The sequence below is a fragment of the Capsicum annuum genome, unplaced genomic scaffold (genome assembly GCF_002878395.1).
Source record: "Capsicum annuum cultivar UCD-10X-F1 unplaced genomic scaffold, UCD10Xv1.1 ctg3868, whole genome shotgun sequence".
Classification (NCBI taxonomy): Eukaryota; Viridiplantae; Streptophyta; class Magnoliopsida; order Solanales; family Solanaceae; genus Capsicum; species Capsicum annuum.
The window spans coordinates 171,330-193,807 of record NW_025845839.1 but is presented as its reverse complement, the minus strand read 5'-3'; the positions used below and the strand labels follow the sequence as shown (position 1 = coordinate 193,807).

The 22,478-nt window shown below is 44.9% G+C and overlaps 2 protein-coding genes across 3 annotated transcripts in view; one reads left to right on the top strand and one right to left on the bottom strand.

Annotated features, from left to right (window-relative positions):
• The first annotated feature begins 13,017 nt into the window (after nucleotides 1-13,017).
• Nucleotides 13,018-17,037, top strand: LOC107851562 (BTB/POZ domain-containing protein At5g41330). Its single transcript, XM_047403318.1, has one exon. The coding sequence runs from the start codon at nucleotides 15,366-15,368 to the stop codon at nucleotides 16,761-16,763; it is 1,398 nt and encodes a 465-aa protein (XP_047259274.1). The 5' UTR covers nucleotides 13,018-15,365; the 3' UTR covers nucleotides 16,764-17,037.
• Nucleotides 17,038-18,527: 1,490 nt separating this feature from the next.
• The window catches only part of LOC107851571 (short-chain dehydrogenase TIC 32, chloroplastic), an 8,103-nt gene continuing 4,152 nt past the window's right edge, over nucleotides 18,528-22,478 (bottom strand). The window contains exons 4-8 of one of the 2 annotated variants that reach the window (XM_047403316.1): nucleotides 22,304-22,457; nucleotides 20,950-21,028; nucleotides 20,740-20,824; nucleotides 20,066-20,112; nucleotides 18,528-19,356 (exon numbers count right to left, since the gene is read on the bottom strand). In XM_047403316.1, the coding sequence (XP_047259272.1) occupies nucleotides 19,186-19,356; nucleotides 20,066-20,112; nucleotides 20,740-20,824; nucleotides 20,950-21,028; nucleotides 22,304-22,457 (536 nt within the window). In that variant the 3' untranslated portion in view covers nucleotides 18,528-19,185. The remainder of the gene's footprint in view (nucleotides 19,357-20,065; nucleotides 20,113-20,739; nucleotides 20,825-20,949; nucleotides 21,029-22,303; nucleotides 22,458-22,478) is intronic. The other variant, XM_047403317.1, reaches the window with a different exon arrangement.

Genomic DNA, 22,478 nt, shown 5'->3' with positions numbered 1-22,478 from the left:
GTGGGCCTTTGTGGTTTTTTGGGCAATTTGGGTGGTCCAACGGGCAAACCAGCGCGAATGGCCCTTTTTCTTGCCAAATTGGTGTGTTATAGCCTACGATTTTGGGGTGGGACCAGGGACCAGGTGTGATTTTTGCCAAAAATCTACTGGGCTGCCCCAGACAGGCTGGGGAGGGACCTAGTGTGGGCCTTTGTAGGTTTTTGGGCAGTTTGGGTGGTCAAACAGGCAAAATAATGCGAACGGGCCATTTTTCGGCCAAAATTAGTGTTCTATAACTCACATCTTCATGGTGGGCTCAGGGGTCGAGCATGATTTTGGCTAAAAATCGACTGGGCAGCCCCAAATAGACTGGGAAGCGGCCTAGTGTAGGCCTTTGTGGTATTTTTGGGAACTTTGGGTGCTCAAATAGTTTAAATGGCGTGAACAGGATATTTTTGGGCTAAATTGGTGTGTTATAGCCCACGGTTGTTAGGGTGGGCTCAGGGGTCGGGCTTGATTTTGGAAAAAACCCGATTGGGCTGCCTCAAACAGGCTGGGAAGTGGCCTAGTGTTGGCCTTTTTGGTTATTTGGTTGGTTTGGATGGTCGAACAGATGAAAAAGTGTGAATGAGATATTTTCGGGCGAAAATGGTGTGCTATAGCCGACGGTTTTTGGTGTGGGCCTGGGGTCGAGGGTGATTTTGGCCAAAAATCGACTGGGTTACACCAAACAGGTTGGGGAGTGGATTAGTATGGGCCTTTGTAGTTGTTTGGGCAGTTTGGGTGGTCAAACGGGTGAAACGGCATGAATGGGATATTTTCAAGCCAACTAGGTGTGTTATTGGCCACGATTTTTAGGGTGGGCCCAAGCGTCAGGCATGTTTTTCGCCAAAATTTGACTAGACAACCCCAAACAGGCTGGGGAGCGGCCTAGTATGGGCCTTTGTGGTTTTTAGGGCAGTTTGGGTGGTCAAACGGGCAAAACGGCATGAACGGGCTATTTTCTTGCCAAATTGGTGTGCTATAGCCCACGATTTTTAGAGTGGGACTGGGGACCAGTGTGATTTTGGCCAAAAATTGACTGGGCTACCCCAAATAGGCTAGGGAGCGGTGTAGTGTTGGCCTTTGTTGTTTTTTGGGCGGTTTGAATGATCAAACGGGCGAAATGGTGCGAACGACCCATTTTCAGGCAAAATTAGTGTGCTATAGCTCACATTTTTTGGGGTGGACCCGGGGGCCGAGCGTGATTTTAATAAAAAATCAACCGAGCTACCCAAAATAGGCTAGGGAGTGACCTAAGGTGGGACTTTTTGTTTTTTTGGGCAGTTTGGGTGGATAAACGGGCGAAATAACACAAACGGGCCATTTTCAAGCCATATCGATGTGCTATACCCAACGGTTTTTGGGGTATGCCCTGGGGCCGAGCATGTTTTTTTCCAAAAAGCAATCGGGCTACTCCAAATAGGCTGGAGAGCAGCCTAGTGTGGGCCTTTGTGTTTTTTGGGCAGTTTGGGTGGTTAAACAGGCAAAACAGTACGAATGGGACGTTTCGGGCCAAATCTGTGTGCTATAGCCCACGGTTCATGGGGTGGGATCAGGGGCTAGGCGTGATTTTTGCCAAAAATAGATTGGGCTGCCCCAGACAGGCAGGAGAGTGGCCAAGTGTGGGCCTTTGTGGTTTTTGGGACGGTTTGGGTGGTCAAACGGGCGAAACGGCATGAATGGACTATTTTACGGCCAAATAGGTGTGCTATAGGCCACGATTTTCGGGGTGAGACTAGGGGCCGACGTGGTTTCGGCCAAAAATCAACCGGGCTACCCCAAACAGGATGGGTAGTGGGAGCGGCCTAGTGTGGGACTTTATGGTTTATTGTGTGGTTTGGGTGATCAAACGGGTAAAACAGAGTGAACGGATCATTTTCGGGCCAAATCGGTGTGCTATAGCCTGTGGTATTTGGGGTGTGCTTGGGGGTTGGGTATATTTTTGGCCAAAAATTAATCGGGCTACCCCAAACAGGTTGGGGAGCGACTTAGTGTTGGCCTTTGTGGTTATTTGGGATTTTTTGGTGGTCAAACGGGCGAAACGGTGTGAACGAGATATTTTCGGGCCAAATTGATATATTATAGCTCATAATTTTTAGGGTGGATAAGGGGAATGGGTGTGATGTTTGTTAAAAATCAATTGGCCTGCCCCAAACAGGCTAGGGAACAGCCTAGTGTGGGCCTTTGTTATTTTTTGGATGGTTTGGGTGGTCAAACGGGTGAATCGGCATGAACCGGCCGTTTTTGGGCCAAATCTATGTGCTTAAGCCTACATTTTTAAAGGTGGGCCTGGGGGGGCCGGGCGTGTTTTTTGCTAAAAATTGACCGGGCGGCCCCAAAAAGGTTGGGGAGTGGCCTAGTATGGGCCTTTGTAGAATTTTGGGCAGTTTGGGTGGTCAAATGGACGAAACGGCACGAAAGGGCCATTTTTAAGCCAAATCGGTATGCTCTAGCCCACGGTTTTCTAGGTGGTACCAGGTGCCAAACGTGTTTTTGGCAAAAAATTGATCGTGTTGTCCCACATAGGTTGGGGAGCGGCGTAGTCTGGGACTTTATGGTTTTTTGGGCGGTTTAGGTGGTCAAACGAGCGAAATAGCCCAAAAATGCCATTTTTGGGCCAAATTGGTGTTCTATAGTCAACTGTTTTCAAGGTGGCTCAGGGGTCAGGCGTGATTTTGGCTAAAAATTGACTGGGCTATCCCAAAATGCTAGGGAGCGGCTTAGTATGGGCCTTTGTGGTTTTTTAGGCAGTTTGGGTGGACAAACGGGCGAAACAGCGTGAACGGGCTATTTTTGGGCCAAATCGATGTGCCAGAACCCATGGTTTTTGGGGTGGCCCCAGGGTCCGAGCGTATTTTTGGCCAAAAATAGATCGGGCTTCTCCAAATAAGCTAGAGAGCTGCCTAGTGTGGGACTTTGTACTTTTTTGGATGGTTTGGGTGGTCAAACGGGCAGAACAGACCATTTTCGGGCCAAATTGGTGTGTTATAGCCAATATTTTTTGGGATATGCCCAGGGTTCGGGTGTGTTTTTTGCCAGAAAATGACAGGGCTGCCCCAAACAGGTTGGGAAGCGGCCTTGTATGGGCCTTTGTGATTTTTTGGGCGGTTTGGGTGGTCAAACAGATGAAACGACTCAAATGGGACATTTTCGGACCAAATCTGTGTGTTATAGCCCACGTATTTTGGGGTAGGCTCAGGGGTCGAGTATGATTTTTTACAAAAATTGACTGGGCTTTCCCAAACAGGCGAAGGAGCGGCCTAGTGTGGGCCTTTATGGTTTTTTAGGCGGTTTGGGTTGTTAAATGGTCGAAACGACTTGAACGAATTGTTTTCGAGCCAAATTGGTATGCTATAGCCCACAATTTTTGGGGTAGGAACGTGGGTCGAGCGTGGTTTTGGCTAAAAATCAACCGAGCTGCCCCAAACAGGCTGGGGAGCAGCCTAGTGTAGGCCTTTGTGGTTTTTTAGGTTGTTTGGGTGATCAAACAGGTGAAATGGCGTGAACAGGTCATTTTTGGGCCAAATCAGTATGCTATAACCCGTGGTATTTGGGGTGGGCCTGGGGAACGGGCTTTTTTTGGCCAAAAATCGATTGGGTTACCCCAAACAGGCTGAAGAATAGCCTAGTGTGGGCCTTTGTGGTTTATTAGGCACTTTGGGAGGTCAAACGGGCGAAACGGCCTATATCTCACGATTTTTGGGGTGGGCCAGGGGCTGGGCATAATTTTTCCCAAAAATTATTTACACTTCCCTAAATAGGCTAGGGAGCGGCCTATTGTATGCCTTTGTTATTTTTTGGGTGGTTTGGGCGGTCAAATAGGTAAAACAGCACGAACGAGATATTTTTGGGTTAAATCGATGTACTATAGCACACGATTTTTGGGGTGGGCTCGGGGTCAAGCATTATTTTAGCCAAAAATCAACCAGGCTGCCCCAAACAGGCTGGGGAACAGCCTAGTATGGACATTTGTTATTTTATAGGCTTTTTGGGTGGTCAAACGAGTGAAACAGCACGAATGGGCTATTTTCGGGCCAAATCGGTGTGCTATAAGCCGAGGTTTTTGGGGTGGGCCCGGGGGCAGAGCGTGTTTTGGCCTAAAATTGATCGGGCTGCCTCAAATAGGCAGGAGAGTGGCCTAGTGTGGGCTTTTTTGGTTTTTTGGGTGGTTTGGGTAGTCAAACGGGTGAAACGGCTCGAACAGGCTATTTTGGAGCTAAAATGATGTGCTATAGCCCACAGTTTTTGGGTAAAGCTTGGGGTCTAGGCATGATTTTGGTCAAAAATCGACCGATCTTCCCCAAACGGGCTAGGGAGTGGCCTAGTATGGGCCTTTGTGCATTTTTGGGCGGTTTGTGTGGTCAAACGTACAAAACGGTGCGAACGGGCTATTTTTGGGTAAAATTGGTGTGCTATAGCCCACAGTATTCTGGGTGGGACTGTGGGCCATGCATGATTTTGTCCAAAAATCGCACGAGCTACACCAAAAAGGATAGGGAGCAGCCTAGTTAGGGCCTTTATGGTTTTTTGGGTGGTCAAACAGGCAAAACAGCGCGAATGGGCCATTTTTAGGACAAACCGATGTGATATAGCCTACGATTTTTGGGGTAGGCCCTGGGTTCGGGCGTGTTTTTTGCGAAAAATTGATCGGGATGCCCCAAACAAGCTGGGGAGCGGCCTAATGTGGGCCTTTGTGTTTTTTGGGTGGTTTGGGTGTTCAAACGGGAAAAACGCGTGAACATGTCATTTTTGGGTCTAATTGGTGTGATATAGTCCACGGTTTTTAGGGTTGGGATCGGGGTTCGGGCGTGCTTTGGGACAAAAATTGATCAGGCATCCCCAAACAGGTTGAGGAGCGACCTAGTGTGGACCTTTGTGGTTTTTTAGGTGATCAAATAGGCGAATCGACGTGAACGGGCCATTTTTTGCCTAAATCGATGTGCTATAGCCCGTGGTTTTTGAGGTGGGCTGGGGGCCAGGCTTTTTTTTTTCAAAAATCAACCGGGCGGCGTCAAACAGGCTGGGGAGTAGCCTAGTGTGGGCCTTTGTGGTTTTTTGGATGGTTTAGGGGTCAAACGGGCGAAACGGTGCAAACGAGCTATTTTCGGGCTAAATTGGTTTGCTATAGTCCACGATTTTCTGGGTGGGCCAGAGGGCGGGACGTGGTTTTGGCCAAAAATCCACTGGGCTACCCCAAACAGGCTGGGAGCGGTCTAGTGTGGGCCTTTGTGGTTTCTTGGGCGGTTTGGGTGGTCAAACAGGCAAAACAATGCGAATAGGAAATTTTTAGGCCAAATTGGTGTCTATAGCCTACGATTTTTGGGGTGGGCCCAGGGTCCGAGCGATTTTGGCTAAAAATCGACTGGGGTGCCCCAAACAGGTTGGAAAATGGCCTAGTGTAGGCCTTTTTGGTTTTTTTGGCTGTTTGGATGGTTAAACATTCAAAACGGCATGAACAAACCATTTTTGGGCCAAATCGGTGTGCTAGCCTAGGGGTTTTGGGGTAGGCTCGTGGGCTGGGTGTGATTTTGGGTAAAAATTAATCGGGCTGCCCCAAACAGGCTGGGAACGACCTAGTGTAGGCCTTTATGGTTTTTTGGGCAGTTTGGGTGGTTGGACAAATAAAACGACGTAAACGGGTCATTTTTGGACTAAAACAGTGTGCTATAGCCGATGGTTATCAGTGTAGGCCCGGGGGCCGGGGGTGATTTTGGTCAAAAATTGACCGAGCTAAACCAAATAGGTTGAGAAGCTGCCTAGCGTGGGCCTTTGTAGTTTATTTGGTGGTTTGGATGGTCAAACGGGCGAAACGGTGCGAACAGGCCATTTTCGAGCCAAATCGATGTGCTATAGCCTAAGGTTTTTGGTGTGGGCCGAGGGCTAAGCGTATTTTTGGCAAAAAATCAATCGGGCTACCTCAAACAGGTAGGGGAGTGGCCTAGTGTGGGATTTTACAGTTTTTTGGGCAGTTTGGGTGGTCAAACGGGCAAAACATTGCGCATGGGCCATTTTCGGGCAAAAAGGGTGTGTTATAGCCCACGGTTTTTGCGTTAGGCTAGGGGCTGGGTGCGATTTTGGCCAAAAATTGACCGATCTGGCCCAAACAGGCTCGGGAGCCGCATAATATGGGCCTTTATGGTTTTTTGGACGGTTTGGGTGGTTAAACGGGCGAAACGGCACAAACGGGCCATTTTTGGGCTAAATCGGTGTACTATAGCCCATGATTTTCTTGGTGGTCTCAGGTGCCGAGCATGTTTTTTGCAAAAAATTGATCGGGTTTCCTAAAATAGGTTGGGGAGAAGCCTAATATGGTCTTTTGTGGTTTTTTTGGGCGATTTGGGTGGTTAAACGGGCGAAACGGCGCGAATGGGTCATTTTCGGGCCAAATCAGTGTGTTATAGCCCACGGTTTTTAAGGTGATCTCGTGGGCTGGGCGTGATTTGGGAGAGCGACCTAATATGGGCCTTTGTGGTTTATTGGACGGTTTTGGTAGTCAGATGGGCAAAACAGCATGAACGGGCCATTTTCGGGCTAAATCGGTGTGCTATAGCCTATAATTTTTGTAGTGGGTTCTGGGGCCAGGCGATTTTTTTCCAATAATCGATCGGGCTGCCCCAAACAGGCTGGGAAGTGACCTAATATGGGCCTTTATGATTTTTTGGGTGGTTTGGGTGGTCAAACAGGCGAAATGGCGTGAACGGGCCATTTTCGAGCCAAATCTGGGTGCTGTAGCCCACAATTTTTGGGGTTACCTCGAGGTCCAGTCGTTATTTGGGATAAAAATTGATCGGGCTGCCCCAAACAGGCTGGGGAACGGCCTAGTGTGGGCCTTTTTATTTTTTTAGGCGGTTTAGGTGGTCAAACGGGCGAATCGGCGCGAATGGATCATTTTCAGGCCAAATCGATGTGCTAAAGCCCATAGTTTTTGGGGTGGTCCTGGTCCCGAGAGTATTTTATGCTAAAAATTGATTGGGCAACCCCAAACAGGCTGAGGAGCGGCCTAGTATGAACCTATGTGGTTTTTTGGGCGGTTTAGGTAGTCAAATGGACGAAACGGGGTGAACGGGCCATTTTTGGGCCAAATTGGTGTGCTATAGCCTACGGTTTTCTAGGTGGTCCCGGGTGCAGAACATGTTTTTGGCCAAAAATCGACTGTGCTGCCCTACACAGGGTGGGGAGAGGCTTAGTGTGGGCCTTTATGGTTTTTTTGGCGGTTTGGGTAGTCCAACGGGCTAAATGGCTCTAACATACCATTTTTGGGCCAAATCGGTGTTCTATAGCCCACTGTTTTTTGGGTAGGCTCGGGGGCCAGGCGTGATTTTGGCTAGAAATTGATCGGGCTGCCCCATACAGGCTGGGGAGCGGCCTAGTATGGGCTTTTGTAATTTTTTGAGCGATTTGGATGGACAAACGAGCGAAACGGCATGAAATGGTTGTTTTCGGGCTAAATCTGTGTGCTATAGCCCTCGGTTTTTGGGGTGGGCTCGGGATCCGAGAGTGTATTTGGTAAAAAATCGATCGGGTTTCTCCAAACAGGCTGGGGAGCGTCCTAGTGTTGGCCTTTGTAATTTTTTGGACAGTTTGGGTGGTCAAACGGGCGAAACGGACCATTTTTGGGCTAAATTGGTGTGCTATAGCCAATAGTTTTTGCTGCATGCCCTAAGGCCGGGGAGCACCAAGTGCGGGCCTTTATGATTTTTTGGGTGGTTTGGGTGGTCAAACGGGCGAAACGGCACGAACAGGACGTTTTTGGGCCAAATTTGTATGTTATAACCCACAATTTTTAGGGAGGGCTCGGGGGTCGGGAGCAATTTTTGGCAAAAATCAACCGGGCTGCCCTAAACAGGTAGAAGAGCGGCCTAGTGTGGGTCTTTGTGGTTTTTTGGGTGGCTTGGGTGGTCAAGCGGGCGAACGACACAAACGGGCTATTTTTGGGCCAACTTGGTGTGCTATGGCCCACGATTTTCTAGGTGGGACCAAGGACCGGCATAGTTTTGGCCAAAAATTAACAAGGATACCCCAAATAGGCTGGGGAGTGACCTAGTGTGGGCCTTTGTTGGTTTTTGGACAGTTTGTGTGATTAAACCGGCAAAATGGGGCGAACAGGCCATTTTCGGGCCAAATCGATGTGCTATAGCCCTTCATATTTAGGATGCGCTTGGAGGCCGGGCATGTTTTTGGCCAAAAATCGATTGGGCTACCCAAAATAGGCTGGGAAGCGGCCTAGTGTGGGCTTTTGTAGTTTTTTGGACAGTTTGGGTGGTCAAACGGGCGAAACGGTGAAAACGGACCATTTTCGTGCCAAATAGTTGTGCTATAGCTCACGGTTTTTAGGGTGGGTCAGGGGGTCGGGCGTGTTTTCTTCCAAAAATTGATTGGGTCAACCCAAACAGGCTAAGGAGCGGCTTAGTATGGGCCTTTGTGGTTTTTAGGCGGTTTGGGTGGTGAAAAGGGTCAAACAGTGCAAGCAGGATATTTTCGAGCCAAATCGGTGTGGTATAGCCCATAATTTTTAGGGTGGGCCTGGGGTCGGGTGTGCTTTTTGCCAAAAATTGATCGGGCTGCCCCAAACAGACTGGGGAGCAGCCTAGTATGTGCCTTTGTCATTTTTTGGGCAGTTTGGGTGATCAAACGGGCGAAACAGCGCGAACGGATCATTTTTTAGTCAAATTGGTGTGCTACAGCCTACGATTTTTGGGGTGGACCCTGGGTCGGGGCATGTTTTTTTCCAAAAATTGATCGGGCTGCCTCAAACAAGCTGGGGAGCGGCCTAATATAGGCCTTTATGGTTTTTTAGGTGGTCAAATGGGTGAAACGATGCGAACGGACCATTTTTTACCAAATCGGTGTGCTATAGCCCATAAGTTTTTTGGGGGGCTCGAGGGACGGGCGTGATTTAGGCCAAAAATTGATCAGGCTACCCCAAACGAGCTGGGGAGCGGCCTAGTGTGGACCTTTGTGGTTTTTCAGGTGGTTTGGGTGGTCAAATGGGCAAAATGGCAAAAACGGGCCATTTTGGGGCTAAATCGGTGTGCTACAGTCTACGATTTTTGGGGTGGGCTCTAGGCCAGGTATGGTTTTTGCCAATAATCGATCGGGCTGCCCCAAACAGGCTGGAAAGCGGCCTAGTGTTAACCTTTGTGTTTATTTTGGCGGTTTAGGTGGTCAAACAGGTGAAACGGTGCGAACGGACCATTTTTGGGCCAAATTTATGTGTTGTAGCCCACGATTTTTGGGGTGGGCTCCAGGGCCGGGCGGGATTTAAGCCAAAAATCGATCGGGTTGCCCCAAACAGGCTAGGGAGCGACCTAATATGGGCCTTTGTTGTTTTTTGGGGTCAAACGGGTGAATCAGCACGACTGGGCCATTTTTGGGTAGAATCGGTAAGCTAAAGCCAACGATTTTTTGGGTGGGCCTAGGGCCCCGACGTGTTGTTTGCCAAAAATCGATCGAGCAGCCCCAAATAGGTTGGGGAGAGGCCTTGTATGAGCCTTTGAGGGTTTTTTGGCAGTTTGGATGGTCAAATGGACGAAACGGCATAAACAGGCTATTTTTGGGCCAAGTTGGTATGCTATAGCCCACGGTTTTCTTGGTGGTCCCGGGTGCCGAAGTGTTTTGGGCCAAAAATTAACTGTGCTTCCCTACATAGTCTGGGGAGTGTCCTAGTTTGGGCCTTTATAGTTTTTAGTGCAGATTAGGTAGTCAAACGGGCGAAATGGCTCGAACATTCCATTTTTGGGCCAAATCGGTGTTCTATATCCCACTATTTTCTAGGTGGGCTCGGGGTCAGGCGTAATTTGGGCCAACAATCGATAGGGCAACCCCAAACAGGCAGGGGAGCAGCCTAGTGTGGGCCTTTGTATTTTTTGGGCAGTTTTGGTGCACAAACCAGCGAAACGACTCGAAAGGGTTGTTTTCGAGCAAAATTGGTGTGCTATAGCCCACAGTTTTTAGGGTGGGCCCGGAGTTCGGGCATATTTTTGGCCAAAAATCGATCGAGATTCTCCAAACAGGCTGAGGAACGGCCTAGTGTGGGCCTTTGTAGTTTATTGGATGGTTTGGGTGGTCAAACGGCCAAAACGGGGCAAACAAACCATTTTTGGGGCCAAATCGGTGTGCTATAGCCAACAATTTTTGGGGTATGCCCTGGGGTCAGGTGTGTTTTTTGTCAAAAAGCGACCGAGCGACCCCATACAGGCTGGAGAGCAGCCTAGTGTGGCCTTTGTGATTTTTTGGGCGGTTTGGGTGATCAAACAGGCAATACGCGACGAATGGGATGTTTTCGAGCCAAATCTGTGTGCTATAGCCCACGGTTTTTGGGATGGGCTCGGGGTACGGCCATGATTTTTTCCAAAAGTCAACTGCGCTGCCCCAAGCAGGTAGGGGAGCGGCATAGAGTGGGACTTTATGGTTTTTTGGGTGGTCAAATGGGTAAAACGACACGAACAGGCTATTTTCAAGAAAAATCGGTATGCTATAGCCCGTGGTATTTGGGGTGGGCCTAGGTTCCGAGCATATTTTTGGCCAAAACTCGATCGGACTACCCCAAACAGGTTGGGGAGCAGCTTAGTGTAGGTCTTTGTGTTTTTTTGGGCACTTTGGGTGGTCAAATGGGCAAAATAGCGCGAACGAGACATTTTCAGCCCAAATCAGTGTGTTATAGCTCATGGTTTTTGGGGAGGGCAAGGGGGATGGGCATGATTTTTGCCAAAAATCGATTGGGCTACCCCAAACAGGCTAAGGAGCGGCCTAGTATGGAGCTTTGTTATTTTTTGGGCGGTTTGGTGGTCAAACGGGTGAAACAACGGGAACAAAATATTTTCACGCTAATTGGTATGCTATAGCCCATGATTTTTGGGGTCGGCCTGGGGCTGGACGTGGTTTTAGCCAAAAATCGATCAGGCTGCCCCAAAGAGGCTGGGAGAAGCCTAGTGTATGCCTTTGTGGTTTTTAAGGTGGTTTGGGTGGTCAAACGGGCCATTTTTTAGGCCCAATAGGTGTGCTATAGCCCTGGGTTTTGGGGGTGGGCCCCGAGGTCGGACGTGTTATTGGCCAAAATCAACCGGGCTGCCTCAAATAGGCAGATGAGTGATCAAGTATGGGTTTTTATGGTTTTTTGGGCGGTTTAGGTGGTCAAACGGGCGAAACCGCATGAACGGGCCATTTTCGGGCCAAAGCAGTGTGCTATAGCCCACGGTTTTTGGGTTAGTACAGGGGAATGGGCGTGATTTTGGCCAAAAATCGACCGATCTACCCCAAACAGGTGGAGGAGCGGCTTAGTGTGGGCCTTTGTGCATTTTAGGCGGTTTGTGTGGTTAAACAGGCTAAAGGGCGGGAACGGACTATTTTCAGGCCAAATCGATGTGCTATAGTCCACGGTTTTCTAGGTGGTCCCGTGGGACGGTCGTAATTTTGTCCAAAAATCACACGGGCTACCCCAAACAGGCTGGGGAGCAGCCTAGTATAGGCCTTTATGGTTTTTGGGGTGGTTTGGGTGGTCAAACGGGTGAAACAACATGAAAGGGCTATTTTCGGGCCAAATTGGTGTGATACAACCTACGATTTTTGGGGTGGCCCTGGGGCCAGGCATGTTTTTTGCCAAAAATCAATAGGGCTACCCCAAACAAGCTGGAAAGCAGCCTAATGTGAGGGTTTGTGGGTTTGTAGGTTGTTTGGGTGGTCAAACAGGTAAAACGGCGTGAACGGGCCATTTTCGGGCCAAATCGGTATGTTATAGCCCATGGTTTTGGGGGTGGGCTCAGTGGCCGAGCATGTTTTTTGCCAAAAATCGATCAGGCGGCCCCAAACAGGTTGGAGAGCGGCCTAGTGTGGGCCTTTGTAGTATTTTAGATGGTTTAGGTGGTCAAACGGGCGAAACGGCGCAAATGAGCCATTTTTTAGCAAAATTTATGTGCTATAGCCCACAATTTTGTGGGTGGGCCCAGGGTTCATGTGTGTTTTTTGTCAAAAATCAACCGAGCCACCCCAAACAGGCTGGGGAGCGGCCGAGCGTGCGCCTTTGTGGTTTTTTGGGCAATTTGGGTGGTCAAATAGGCGAAACGATGCTAACAGGCCATTTTGGGCCAAATTGGTGATCTATAGCCCACGCTTTTCAGGGTGGGCCAGGCGTCCAAGCGTGATTTTGGCTAGAAATCGATCGGGCAGCCCTAAACAGGCTGGGTAGTTGCCTAGTATTGGCCTTTGTGGTTTTTTTTGGGCGATTTGGGTGGTCAAAAGGTTGAAACAATGCGAACGGACCATTTTTGGGCCAAATTGGTGTGCTTCCCATGGTTTTTGGGGTGGACTCGGGGGCCGGGAGTGATTTTTGTCAAAAATTGATCAGGCTGCCCCTAATAGGCTCGGGAGTGACCTAGTGTGGGCCTTTGTGGTTTTTTGGGCGGTTTGGGTAGTCGAACTGGTAAAACGGCATTAACGGGCTATTTTCGGGCCAAAATAGTATGCTATAGCCGACGATTTTCATTGTGGGCCCGGGGTCGGGGGTGATTTTGGTCAAAAATTGATCGGGCTGCACCAAAAAGGCTGGGGAGCGACCTAGTGTAGGCCTTTGTATTTTTTGATGGTTTGGGTGGTCAAACGGGCGAAACGGCACGAATGGGCCATTTTCTAGCCAAATCATTGTGCTATAGCCTGCAATTTTTAGGGTGGGCCCCAGCACAGGGCATGTTTTTGGCCAAAAATCATCCGGGCTTCCCCAAACAGGCTGGGGAGCGACTTAGTGTGGGCCTTTGTGGTTTTTTGGGCGGTTTGGGTGGTCAAACGGGCGAAACGGTACAAACGGGCCATTTTCTGGCCAAATTTGTGTGCTATAACCCATGATTTTTGGGGTGGGATCGGGGACCGGACGTGATTTTGGCCAAAAATTGACTGGGCTGCCTCAAACAGGCTGGGGAGTGGCCTAGTGTTGGCCTTTATGATTTTCTAGGCGGTTTGGGTGGTCAAACGGGTGAAACAACGCGAACGGGCCATTTTTAGGCAAAATCGGTGTGCTATAGCCCACGGTTTTTGGGGTGGTCCCAAGGCTCGAGCGTATTTTTGACAAAAAATCAACCGAGCTGCCCCAAACAGGCTGTGGAGTGACCTAGTGTGGGCCTTTGTGGTTTTTAGGCAGTTTGGGTGGTCAAACGGGCGAAACGGTGTGAATGGGTCATTTCGGGCCAAATCGATGTGCTATAGCTTATGGTTTTCGATGTGGGCCCGGGAGCCCAGCGTGATTATGGCCAAAAATTGACCGAGCAGCCCCAAACAGGATGGGGAGCGGCATAGTATGGGCCTTTGTGGTTTTTATGGTGTCAAACGGGTGAATCGGTGAGAATGGGCCATTTTTGAGAAAAATCGGTGTGCTATAGCCCACGGTGTTTTAGGGTGGGCTCGGGTGCCCGGCGTGTTTTGGCCAAAAATCGACCGAGTTGCCCAAACAGGCTGAGAGAGGCTTAGTGTGAGCCTTTGTGGTTTTTTGGACAGTTTGGGTGGTCAAACGGGTGAAACGTGATGTTTTCGGGCCAAATCGATGTGCTATATCATTCGATTTTTGGGGTGGGCCCAGGATCGGGCATTATTTTGGCCAAAAATTGACTGGTCTATCCCAAATACGCTGAGGAGCAGGCTAGTATGGTCCTTTATTGTTTTTTGGGCGGTTTGGGTGGTCAAACGAGCGAAACGACACAAATGGGCCATTTTCGGGCCAAATCGGTATTCTATAGCCTACCGTTTTCTGGGTGGGCTAAGGGGCCGGGCGTGATTTTGGCCATAAATTGATCGAGCTGCCCAAACAGGCTGGGGAGCGGCCTTGTGTGAGCCTTTGTGGTTTTTTGGGCGGTTTGTGTGATCAAACGGGTGAAACGGCGCGAACGGGTTGTTTTCGGGCCAAATCGGTGTGCTACAGCCTACGGTTTTTGGGGTGGACCCGGTGTTCGGGCGTGTTTTTGGCCAAAAATCGATCGGACTGTCCCAAACAAGCTGGGGAGCGACTTAGGCAAGCTGAGCAGAGGCTTAGTGTGGCCCGGCATGGTCGGTGAGGCCGTTTAGGTTGTCTGACGAGCGAAATGGTGCAAAAGGGACGTTTTCGGGCCAAATCAGATTATTTTAGAGTGGGCTCGTGGCTCGAGTATGTTTTAGGTTGAAAAGTGATCGAGGGCTACCAAGCAGGCTGTAGAGCAGCCTAATATGGCCTGGCGGTGTCGACGGAGCCGTTTGGATGGTCAGACAAGCGATACAATGCGAACGGGCCATTTTTGGGCCAAATCAGTGTGTCATAGCTCACGGTTTTGAGGGTGGGACCAGGCGTATTTTGGGCGAAAAATAGACAGGGGGCTCCCAGGTAGGTTGAGAAGCGGCCTAGTGTGCCCGCAGGGTTGGCGAGGACGTTTGTATTGTCAGACGGGCGAAATGGCGCAAACGGACCATAGCCCATGGTTTTGAGTGTGGAGCGCATTTGGGCCAAGAATCAATCGAGGGCTCCCAAGCAGGCTTAGAAGTAACCTACTGTGGCCCTACAGGGTCAACGGGGTCGTATGAGTGGTCATACGGGCAAAACAGCGCGAACGGACCATTTTCGGTCCAAATCATTGTGTTATAGCCCATAGTTTCGGGGGTGGGCCTGGGCCCGAGCCTATTTTGGGCCGAAAATCAACTTGGGGATCCCAGGCAGGCTGAGGAGCAGCCTAGTATGGCCCAGCGAGGTCGACTGGACCGTTTAGGTGGTCAGAAAATAATATTTTAATTGAATATAAATAGTATAATTTTTTTTAAGAAGGTTCAACCGAGTCCCTCGATCCTACCTAGCTCCGTCCTGACACAAACCAAACAGCTCCTCCAAAGAAGAAGGTATAAACAAAGACCAGAAATTTGGTCCACATTGGACTCCTCTCTTAATAGAACTCATGTGGTAAAAGAAAAATCACTCACCTACAAATATTATGGTGGAGTAGTAAATACTTTTTCATCTTTAGTTAGAGGTCTCAAGTTCGAGTTTCCCTTCATACAATATAATTTTTGTTACAAAGCATTTTACCTATCTTTCTGATGCAAATTTAAATTTAGTCGAGCTCCAACCCGACTATCGAGCATTCGATGAGAAACAAAAAAAATCATCACTCTAAAAAATCTACTAGTCTAAGGTCGTTCTTGGCCCCCCCCACTCCCTAATAAATTCCCACATTTGTCAACCATTCTTGATTCTTCTAACAACCTCAACAACCCATAATTTAGCTCTCTCCATTAGTTGTCTTATTTGTTTCAATCTTTGTTCTTTTGGTGTTTTAAGTACCATAAATTCCTCTAGAAATTTCACATTCTTGAAAATATCATTGTCTTTTCTCATAAAAATGCCACCTTTTGTTGAATCAAATCCCCTTTCACATACCTTCAATCACAACAACATAGTTACCATTGATGTTGGTGGCACACCTTTTCAAACAACCAAACAAACCCTTAAACAAGCAGGTTCAAATTCCCTTTTTTCAACAATTTACAACAATTTTGAATATAATTGTAATTCAATTCCATTTATTGATAGAGACCCTGAAATTTTCTCAATTTTACTATCCCTTTTAAGAACTGGTAACTTACCTTCAAAAGCTAAGAACTTTGATATTCAAGATTTGATATTTGAAGCAAAATTTTATGGTGTAGAACAACTTGTATTGAATTCTGAGTTAAACCCATCTCAGTTTATGCCTTTTGATTTAGAAAAATCAGTTCTTTTACCTTTATGTGGTAGAAATTCAGTTACATCAATTTGTACAACAGATAATGGTGCAGTACAAGTAGCACATGGTTGTAAGATTACTTGTTTTGATTGGTCATTAAAGAGAAAATCAACAATCTTGACTGAATTTGCTGTTATAGATTCTATGTTATGTTTAGATTCAAGAATGTTGGCTATTGGTGCTACTGATTTTTCTGGTTTACAGATTCTTGATGTTGTTGATGGATGTGCTAGGAAGAATGTTAATTGGGACAATGTGACTAAATCTGGTTCAACTGTTCAGGCTATTGGATCATCAAATGAATTGTTGTTTACGAGTTTTGAATCGTGTAGGAGGAATTCGAATTGTATAATGATATATGATATTAACGATGATTTTAAACCGGTTAGTAAGATTGGTCATTATGAAATCTTTGGTGCTGAATTGGATTCAGCTATTCCAGCTACTAAGTTAAGATGGTTACCTAGTTATAACTTGTTAATGTCTGCTGGTTCACATAGTGGTCCTTCTAGTGTACTTGGGAATATTAAGTTTTGGGATTTAAGGTCCGGGAATGCGGTGTGGGAGATAAAGGAAAATGTTGATTGTTTCTCCGATATCACAGTTTCGGATAGTTTGTCTGCTATTTTTAAAGTTGGTGTACATTCGGGCGAGGTTTTTCTTGCCGATTTGAGGTACATTGGTGCTGACAATGCTTGGTTTTGTCTCGGTGATGAAAGGAAGGTAAAGAATGGTAAAAAGGAAGGAATCGGGTGCAAAATCGAGAGCCATGGGAATCAAGTGTTTTGTACTAAAGGTGGAAACGTTGAATTGTGGTCTGAGGTTCTTATCAATTCGAAAAATGGTAAGTTTCGACCAGAAGATCGAGTTTTTAGGAAGAACTTTATGGGAAGAGCAAAAGATTATTGTGGAGATAGGATAACTCACTTCGGTTTCGGAGGGAACAGAATGTTTGTTACAAGAAAAGACCAACAATATGTTGAGGTTTGGCAGAGTTCAGTTAAGGGATTTTGATTTTTTCGCAAGCATTCTTGTAGGAGTAGGTCATCGCGCTGAAGCCAACTTGTTTGGGACTAAGGCGGAGTTCATTGATTGGTAAGATTAAGTTAGCGGCTAGTTTTGTTATATATAAATGTTTATATAGTCATCAAGCCCGTTGTGCATAGGAATTGTATTTATACAACGTACATGGAATGTTTGTTTCGATCTTTGTTCATTTGTTCACCATTATTGTATGTATGGCGCTTTCGTTATATATGAAACTCAGATTCGTTGTAGATTAGTAGCAGTTCTTGCTGTTCTTTGCTTTTCTTTAAGTTATAAAGTTGAGGTTCGGTAGGTTGAAAAAGCTGCTAAGAAGAACAATTTTCTTTTCTCTTGGTGCAACCTTCCACGCCAAGGAAGGTTGAAGTGATCGATCCCAATAGCCTTTCACGAAGAGAATTAATTAAGTTTTTCGAAGATAATATATATTGCTGTACCTTTGCAGCATGATATAATATCTGATAAGGACATACTTATGTGCAGCTGGAACATTTCTTTTCGCCATTGTTTCCCATTACTTTGTCGTCTGGAACTAGTTGGTTCTTCGTTTTGGTTTCATAGAATGCCACTGTCACATATTACATCATTCCCAGTTTGCAAACGTTTCATGCGTTGCAGTCAGCTATATGGATCCGTTACTTGTTGTCGCTTGTTGATTTTGTGACTGGAGAAACTCGAATGTCTTTGCTAGAAACTCACATTAGTTGAGGTTATGGAATGTAATCTCTTTACATGATCTTGAACCATCCTCACCTCATGAAGAAGTTTTTAGGTTGAAGGAGGCCAATCTCCATTTTCTCGGTTTACCAATATTGCGCTCTAATGTTATGTTGTCCACGCTCCAAATGTCCATACCCGGTAAGATAGAGGGGACGGACGAGGAGAGAGGGGTTGTTAAAGTCCCATGTTGGTTGAGGATACGAGTTGTTGTAGTCGCTTTATGGTCTTGGCATATATTGCTTCATAAGACAAATCTTGACGTTGAGTCAGGTCTATGGTCCATTTCTTAACAGTCGTGAAGCTTTACAAGTGGACTGGCAGAGGATACGAGTTGTAGTCGCTTTATGGTCTTGGCATACATTGCTTCATAAGACAAATCTTGACGTTAAGTTAGGTCTATGGTCCATTTCTTAACAGTCGTAAAGCTTTACAAGCAGACTGGCAGAGGATACGAGTTGTAGTCGCTGTATGGTCTTGGCATACATTGCTTCATAAGACAAATCTTGACATTGAGTCAGGTCTATGGTCCATTTCTTAACAGTCGTAAAGCTTTACAAGCGGACTGGCATTGTGGCATTTTAGTCTTCTTGTGATGAATATGGTTGTTTGGAGTAACTGGTAAAGTTGCTACCATGTGACCAGGAGGTTACGGATTCAAGCCTTGGAAATAACCTCTGGCAGAAATGCAAGGTAAGGTTGCGTATAATACACCCTTTTGGTGGGACCCTTCCTCGGACCCTGCGCATAGCGGGAGCTTTAGTGCACCGGGCTGCCCTTTATGATTGAATATGATTGTAATGGTACTGTAATGACACTTGATCTTAACTGGCATCAAAAAGTGGTTGAATAAGTATGCTCTGGATACATTTGTCTTTATTATCTTTATAGAATTCTTAAGAATATTAAATTGGATTCGTCTTATGAGCTGTTTGGATTTCATCTTTACATTATTGGTGAAGAGAATTGAGAATTTTTTACTACAATATTTATTGATAATTGACATAAGAGAGCCTGTCCTGATAATCGTGGTGTTCGAGTCAGTTTGTGCATACCTCGAGTTACCTATTACCTCCCACCAGCACAAGTATCGAGAACATTTGTTCAAGTTTGAGTCAGTTTATACACATCTTAACTAATTCCATGAGGTACTTGTGTAGTGCTTCCGTGCAATAATTCGACCAAAGTTGATCCTATTACAGAAATAGCATAAGGGACACCTCTTACTATTTTCACTGCCCAATAACCAATTTGGTCAGGAGGTAAGGAATAACCAGTTACGTCAAAAGATGTGGTTAATACAGCCAGAACCACACTTGTAACCCAAGTCAATCCGTGAGGTTTTTTAAATCCACCGGTGAGATACACACGAAATACATGCAGGACCATCATACTTGCCGACCATCGATGAGCTGAATTGATCGGATTAACCAACCACAATCGGCTTCAGTTACCTTACACGAGCACAAGTATCGAGATCCAAAGTAGATAATACTACGCTATGTAAAAGTATATTTGGACTGACTTAGCCCAACTAACAAAATACAATCATGAAAACATGACTCGCCTGATTCATCCAAATTTAACCCATCCATTTATTAACTCTCATCGCCTCCTGATTCGTTCAGATTCAACCCAACTCGCCCATTTGACGATTCCAGTGTCAACCATGTAATCACTTGGGATTGGTCAAATCCAAGCTAAATTCCCATAGTTTCTTTGCTAATTCTGAATCCTTAGCCAAAGAAGTTGTTGTGTTTGTTGCTATGTTGTTGTCTGAAAAGTACTCACCACTTACCCCTTTCACCTTTGGATGTAATGCCACATAACATGTAGTTGATGCTCCCTATAATCAAAGGGATGAAACTATATGTAAGCAAAGAAAAAAAAACATAATACATAAACGTGCTCTTTAACTTGGCATCAGCTTGTATTTATGCCCTTCAACTTTCGGTATACATAAATAGACACTTAAACCCAGTGGCAGAGCCACCTTTGCTCCAGAGGTTCATCTGAACTCCCTTCGATGGAAAATTATACTATTTTTACATGATTAAAAATATTTTTTATGCATATATAGTAGATCTTGAATCCCTTTCGACTAGTTCATATATATACTCTGAACCCCCTCAATGAAAATTTTGACTCCGCCACTGCTTAAACCATCGTAAAAAAAGGACAGCCCGGTGCACTAAAGCTCCCGCTATGGGCAGGTTTCGAGGAAGGGCCCCACCACAAGGGTGTATTGTACGCAGCCTTACCTTGCATTTAGGCTATTTCCAAGGCTTGAACCCGTGACCTCCTCATTACATGGCAGCAACTTTACCAATTGCTCTAAAGCTTAAACCATCATAAAGTTGAACAAATAGTTACATGTGTGATGTGGGGTGTCCTACCTGACATCTCACGTGAATAAAGTTGAACAAATAGTTACATGTGTGATGTGGGGTGTCCTACCTGACATCTCACGTGAATTGCCATGTAGGATACCATGTAAGACGCGTGTATTTACTTATTTAACATTTTACAAGTTTAAGTAAAGTTAAGTAGCATACCTGTTCAATATTCTTGAGCACATATTTACCAATCCAGTTAATTATTCCTACAAGATGGTTAAAAAGTTTTGGGAAGGGAGAAAATAGGGTTAAACTCGAGATCGAATACAAACTATATTGCTCGGACTCTTTAAAAGTAGTGCATTTTTGAAGGATCCGACACCAGGCATTGCATTTGTTTTGGAGAGTCCGAGGCAAAATAGAAGACGACTTTGAACAAAAAGAGTAAAGCATCTAATATTACCTAAACTATGACCAAATTTGCTATGACACACTTCAACTTTACGGGGGCCCGATTACCCCCGGAACTAAATTTTAGCGTATTTTTGTCATTCTTTTCGGTTGACGTGGCACCTTTTGTCAATCTTTTTAGCTGATGTGGCACCTTTGATGTGGGGCCCATTTTTATGTAATAAAGGTGTCACGTCAGTACAAAAAAGTGACAAAAATACGTTAAAATTGAATTAAGAAGGTAATAGGACCCCCTGTGAAGTTGAAGTGTGTCGTAACAACTTTGACCATAATTCGGGGATAGTCGAGACTATCAGAAACGAATCGAAGATCTAAATTCGATGAATTCAACCTTTAAGATTCTTACCGTTGAATTCATTAAGCTTTTAAAATTATAGCTCCATAAATTTAAAAATTAAAGAGTAGGGGAATTTTTTCTTCACCATGAATGATAGTGTTGTAACGCATAATATTGGTGGCAATTGGGCCAGGATGAATAGAATTAGCAGTAATATTTACCCCTTCTTCCTATTTATGAAAAAATTTTAAAAAAGATTAGTATAAAAAATATATCACGATTCGTGTTGTGAAATTACAAAATTTAAAAGTGAATATACTAACATGACTAAATATATTTCGATTATCGAAATTACCTTTAAGCGCTTTGCGAGTTCATTTGAATGCAGTATATTAGCTAGCTTTGATTGTCCATAAGCATGTAGCTTATTATAGCTGGAAACAAATATATATAAAAAAAAAAATATTAAGTTATATATACTGACGATATAAGAAAATATATATTCATACAAACATTAAATCACATTATTTATTGTTGAGATGATGAAAATAGTAGTATTTGGTATAATATTAACTGATAATTAAAATATATTTTTTTTCTATAACTTTTTTTAATAAATATCTAGATTGATAAAGAAAAATCCTGGCGGATAAAAAATATTAGATGATTTTTCCCGTGTTCTCGCTTTGGTAGATAGAGTTATTTAGTATCTGTTATTGGTGGGAAGTAGGGCTGGGCATAAAATACCAAATATCGAATTACCGAATAGAACCAAAAATTTGATAATTCGTATTCAGTAATTCGGTATTTGGTACGATATTTGGGAGTAAAGTTTCAACATTACGGTATTCGAGATTGGATTTGGTATGAGATATTAATACTGTTTGGTATTCGGTATTTTTCGAATACTGAATTATTTAATACACACACATATAAAGCACAAAAAAGAATACTAAATAGGATTTCTATTAAATATAGTGTCTTATTTCTGTTATTTCTTCTGTTTCATGTGCTATTACAACTTTAATTTTTATTCTTTGTCTTAAGCCGAGGGTATACCGGAAACAACCTCTCTACTTCTCCGGAGGTAGTGGTATGGACTGCGTACATTTCACCCCCCAGACCCCACTATGTGGGTATACACTGGGTTTGTTGTTGTTGAAGTTTAAACGTAGTTTGCACATTTTCAACTATAATATAGTATTACCAAATACCGTACCGAATCAAAGTTTAATTTACCAATTACCAAATTATCGAACCGAGATTTAAAAGAATGGTATGTGGTATCCATTGGCGAAGCCAGGATTTTCAGTAAGGGGGTTCACAAGTGATCATACGAACTAACCGAAGGAGGAACTAACCGAAGGAGGTTCAACATTGACTATATATACATAAAAAAAAAAAAAAAAAATTTAACCATGTAAATATAGTATAATTTTTCACCGAAGGAGGTTCGGATGAACCCCCTATATAAAGGGTAGCTCCGCCCCTGGTGATATCTACTCCCAAATACCGATTACCAAATTACCAAATTCAAACTTTGAAAATACCAAACCGAACACCGATTGTTCACCCCTAGTGGAAAGTAGTAGACACTCCGTGAATTTAGTCGAAATATATAAAATTTGAACCAGATATCACGATTATCAAAAATATATATATGTAATTATGGTATGTATGTATGTATGTATATATATATATATATATACCTCTCTTTGTCATTAATTTTGTCAAAAAGAATTCCTTGAGAATATGCAAAATCATGTGCTGCTGATGCAACATTCACTATCCTTCCTTCTTTTTTGCTTTTTTTAGCTGTATTTTTCATGTTTTCCAATAAAAGATTTGTCAAAAGAAAATGACCTACAAAAAAAAAAAAAAAAA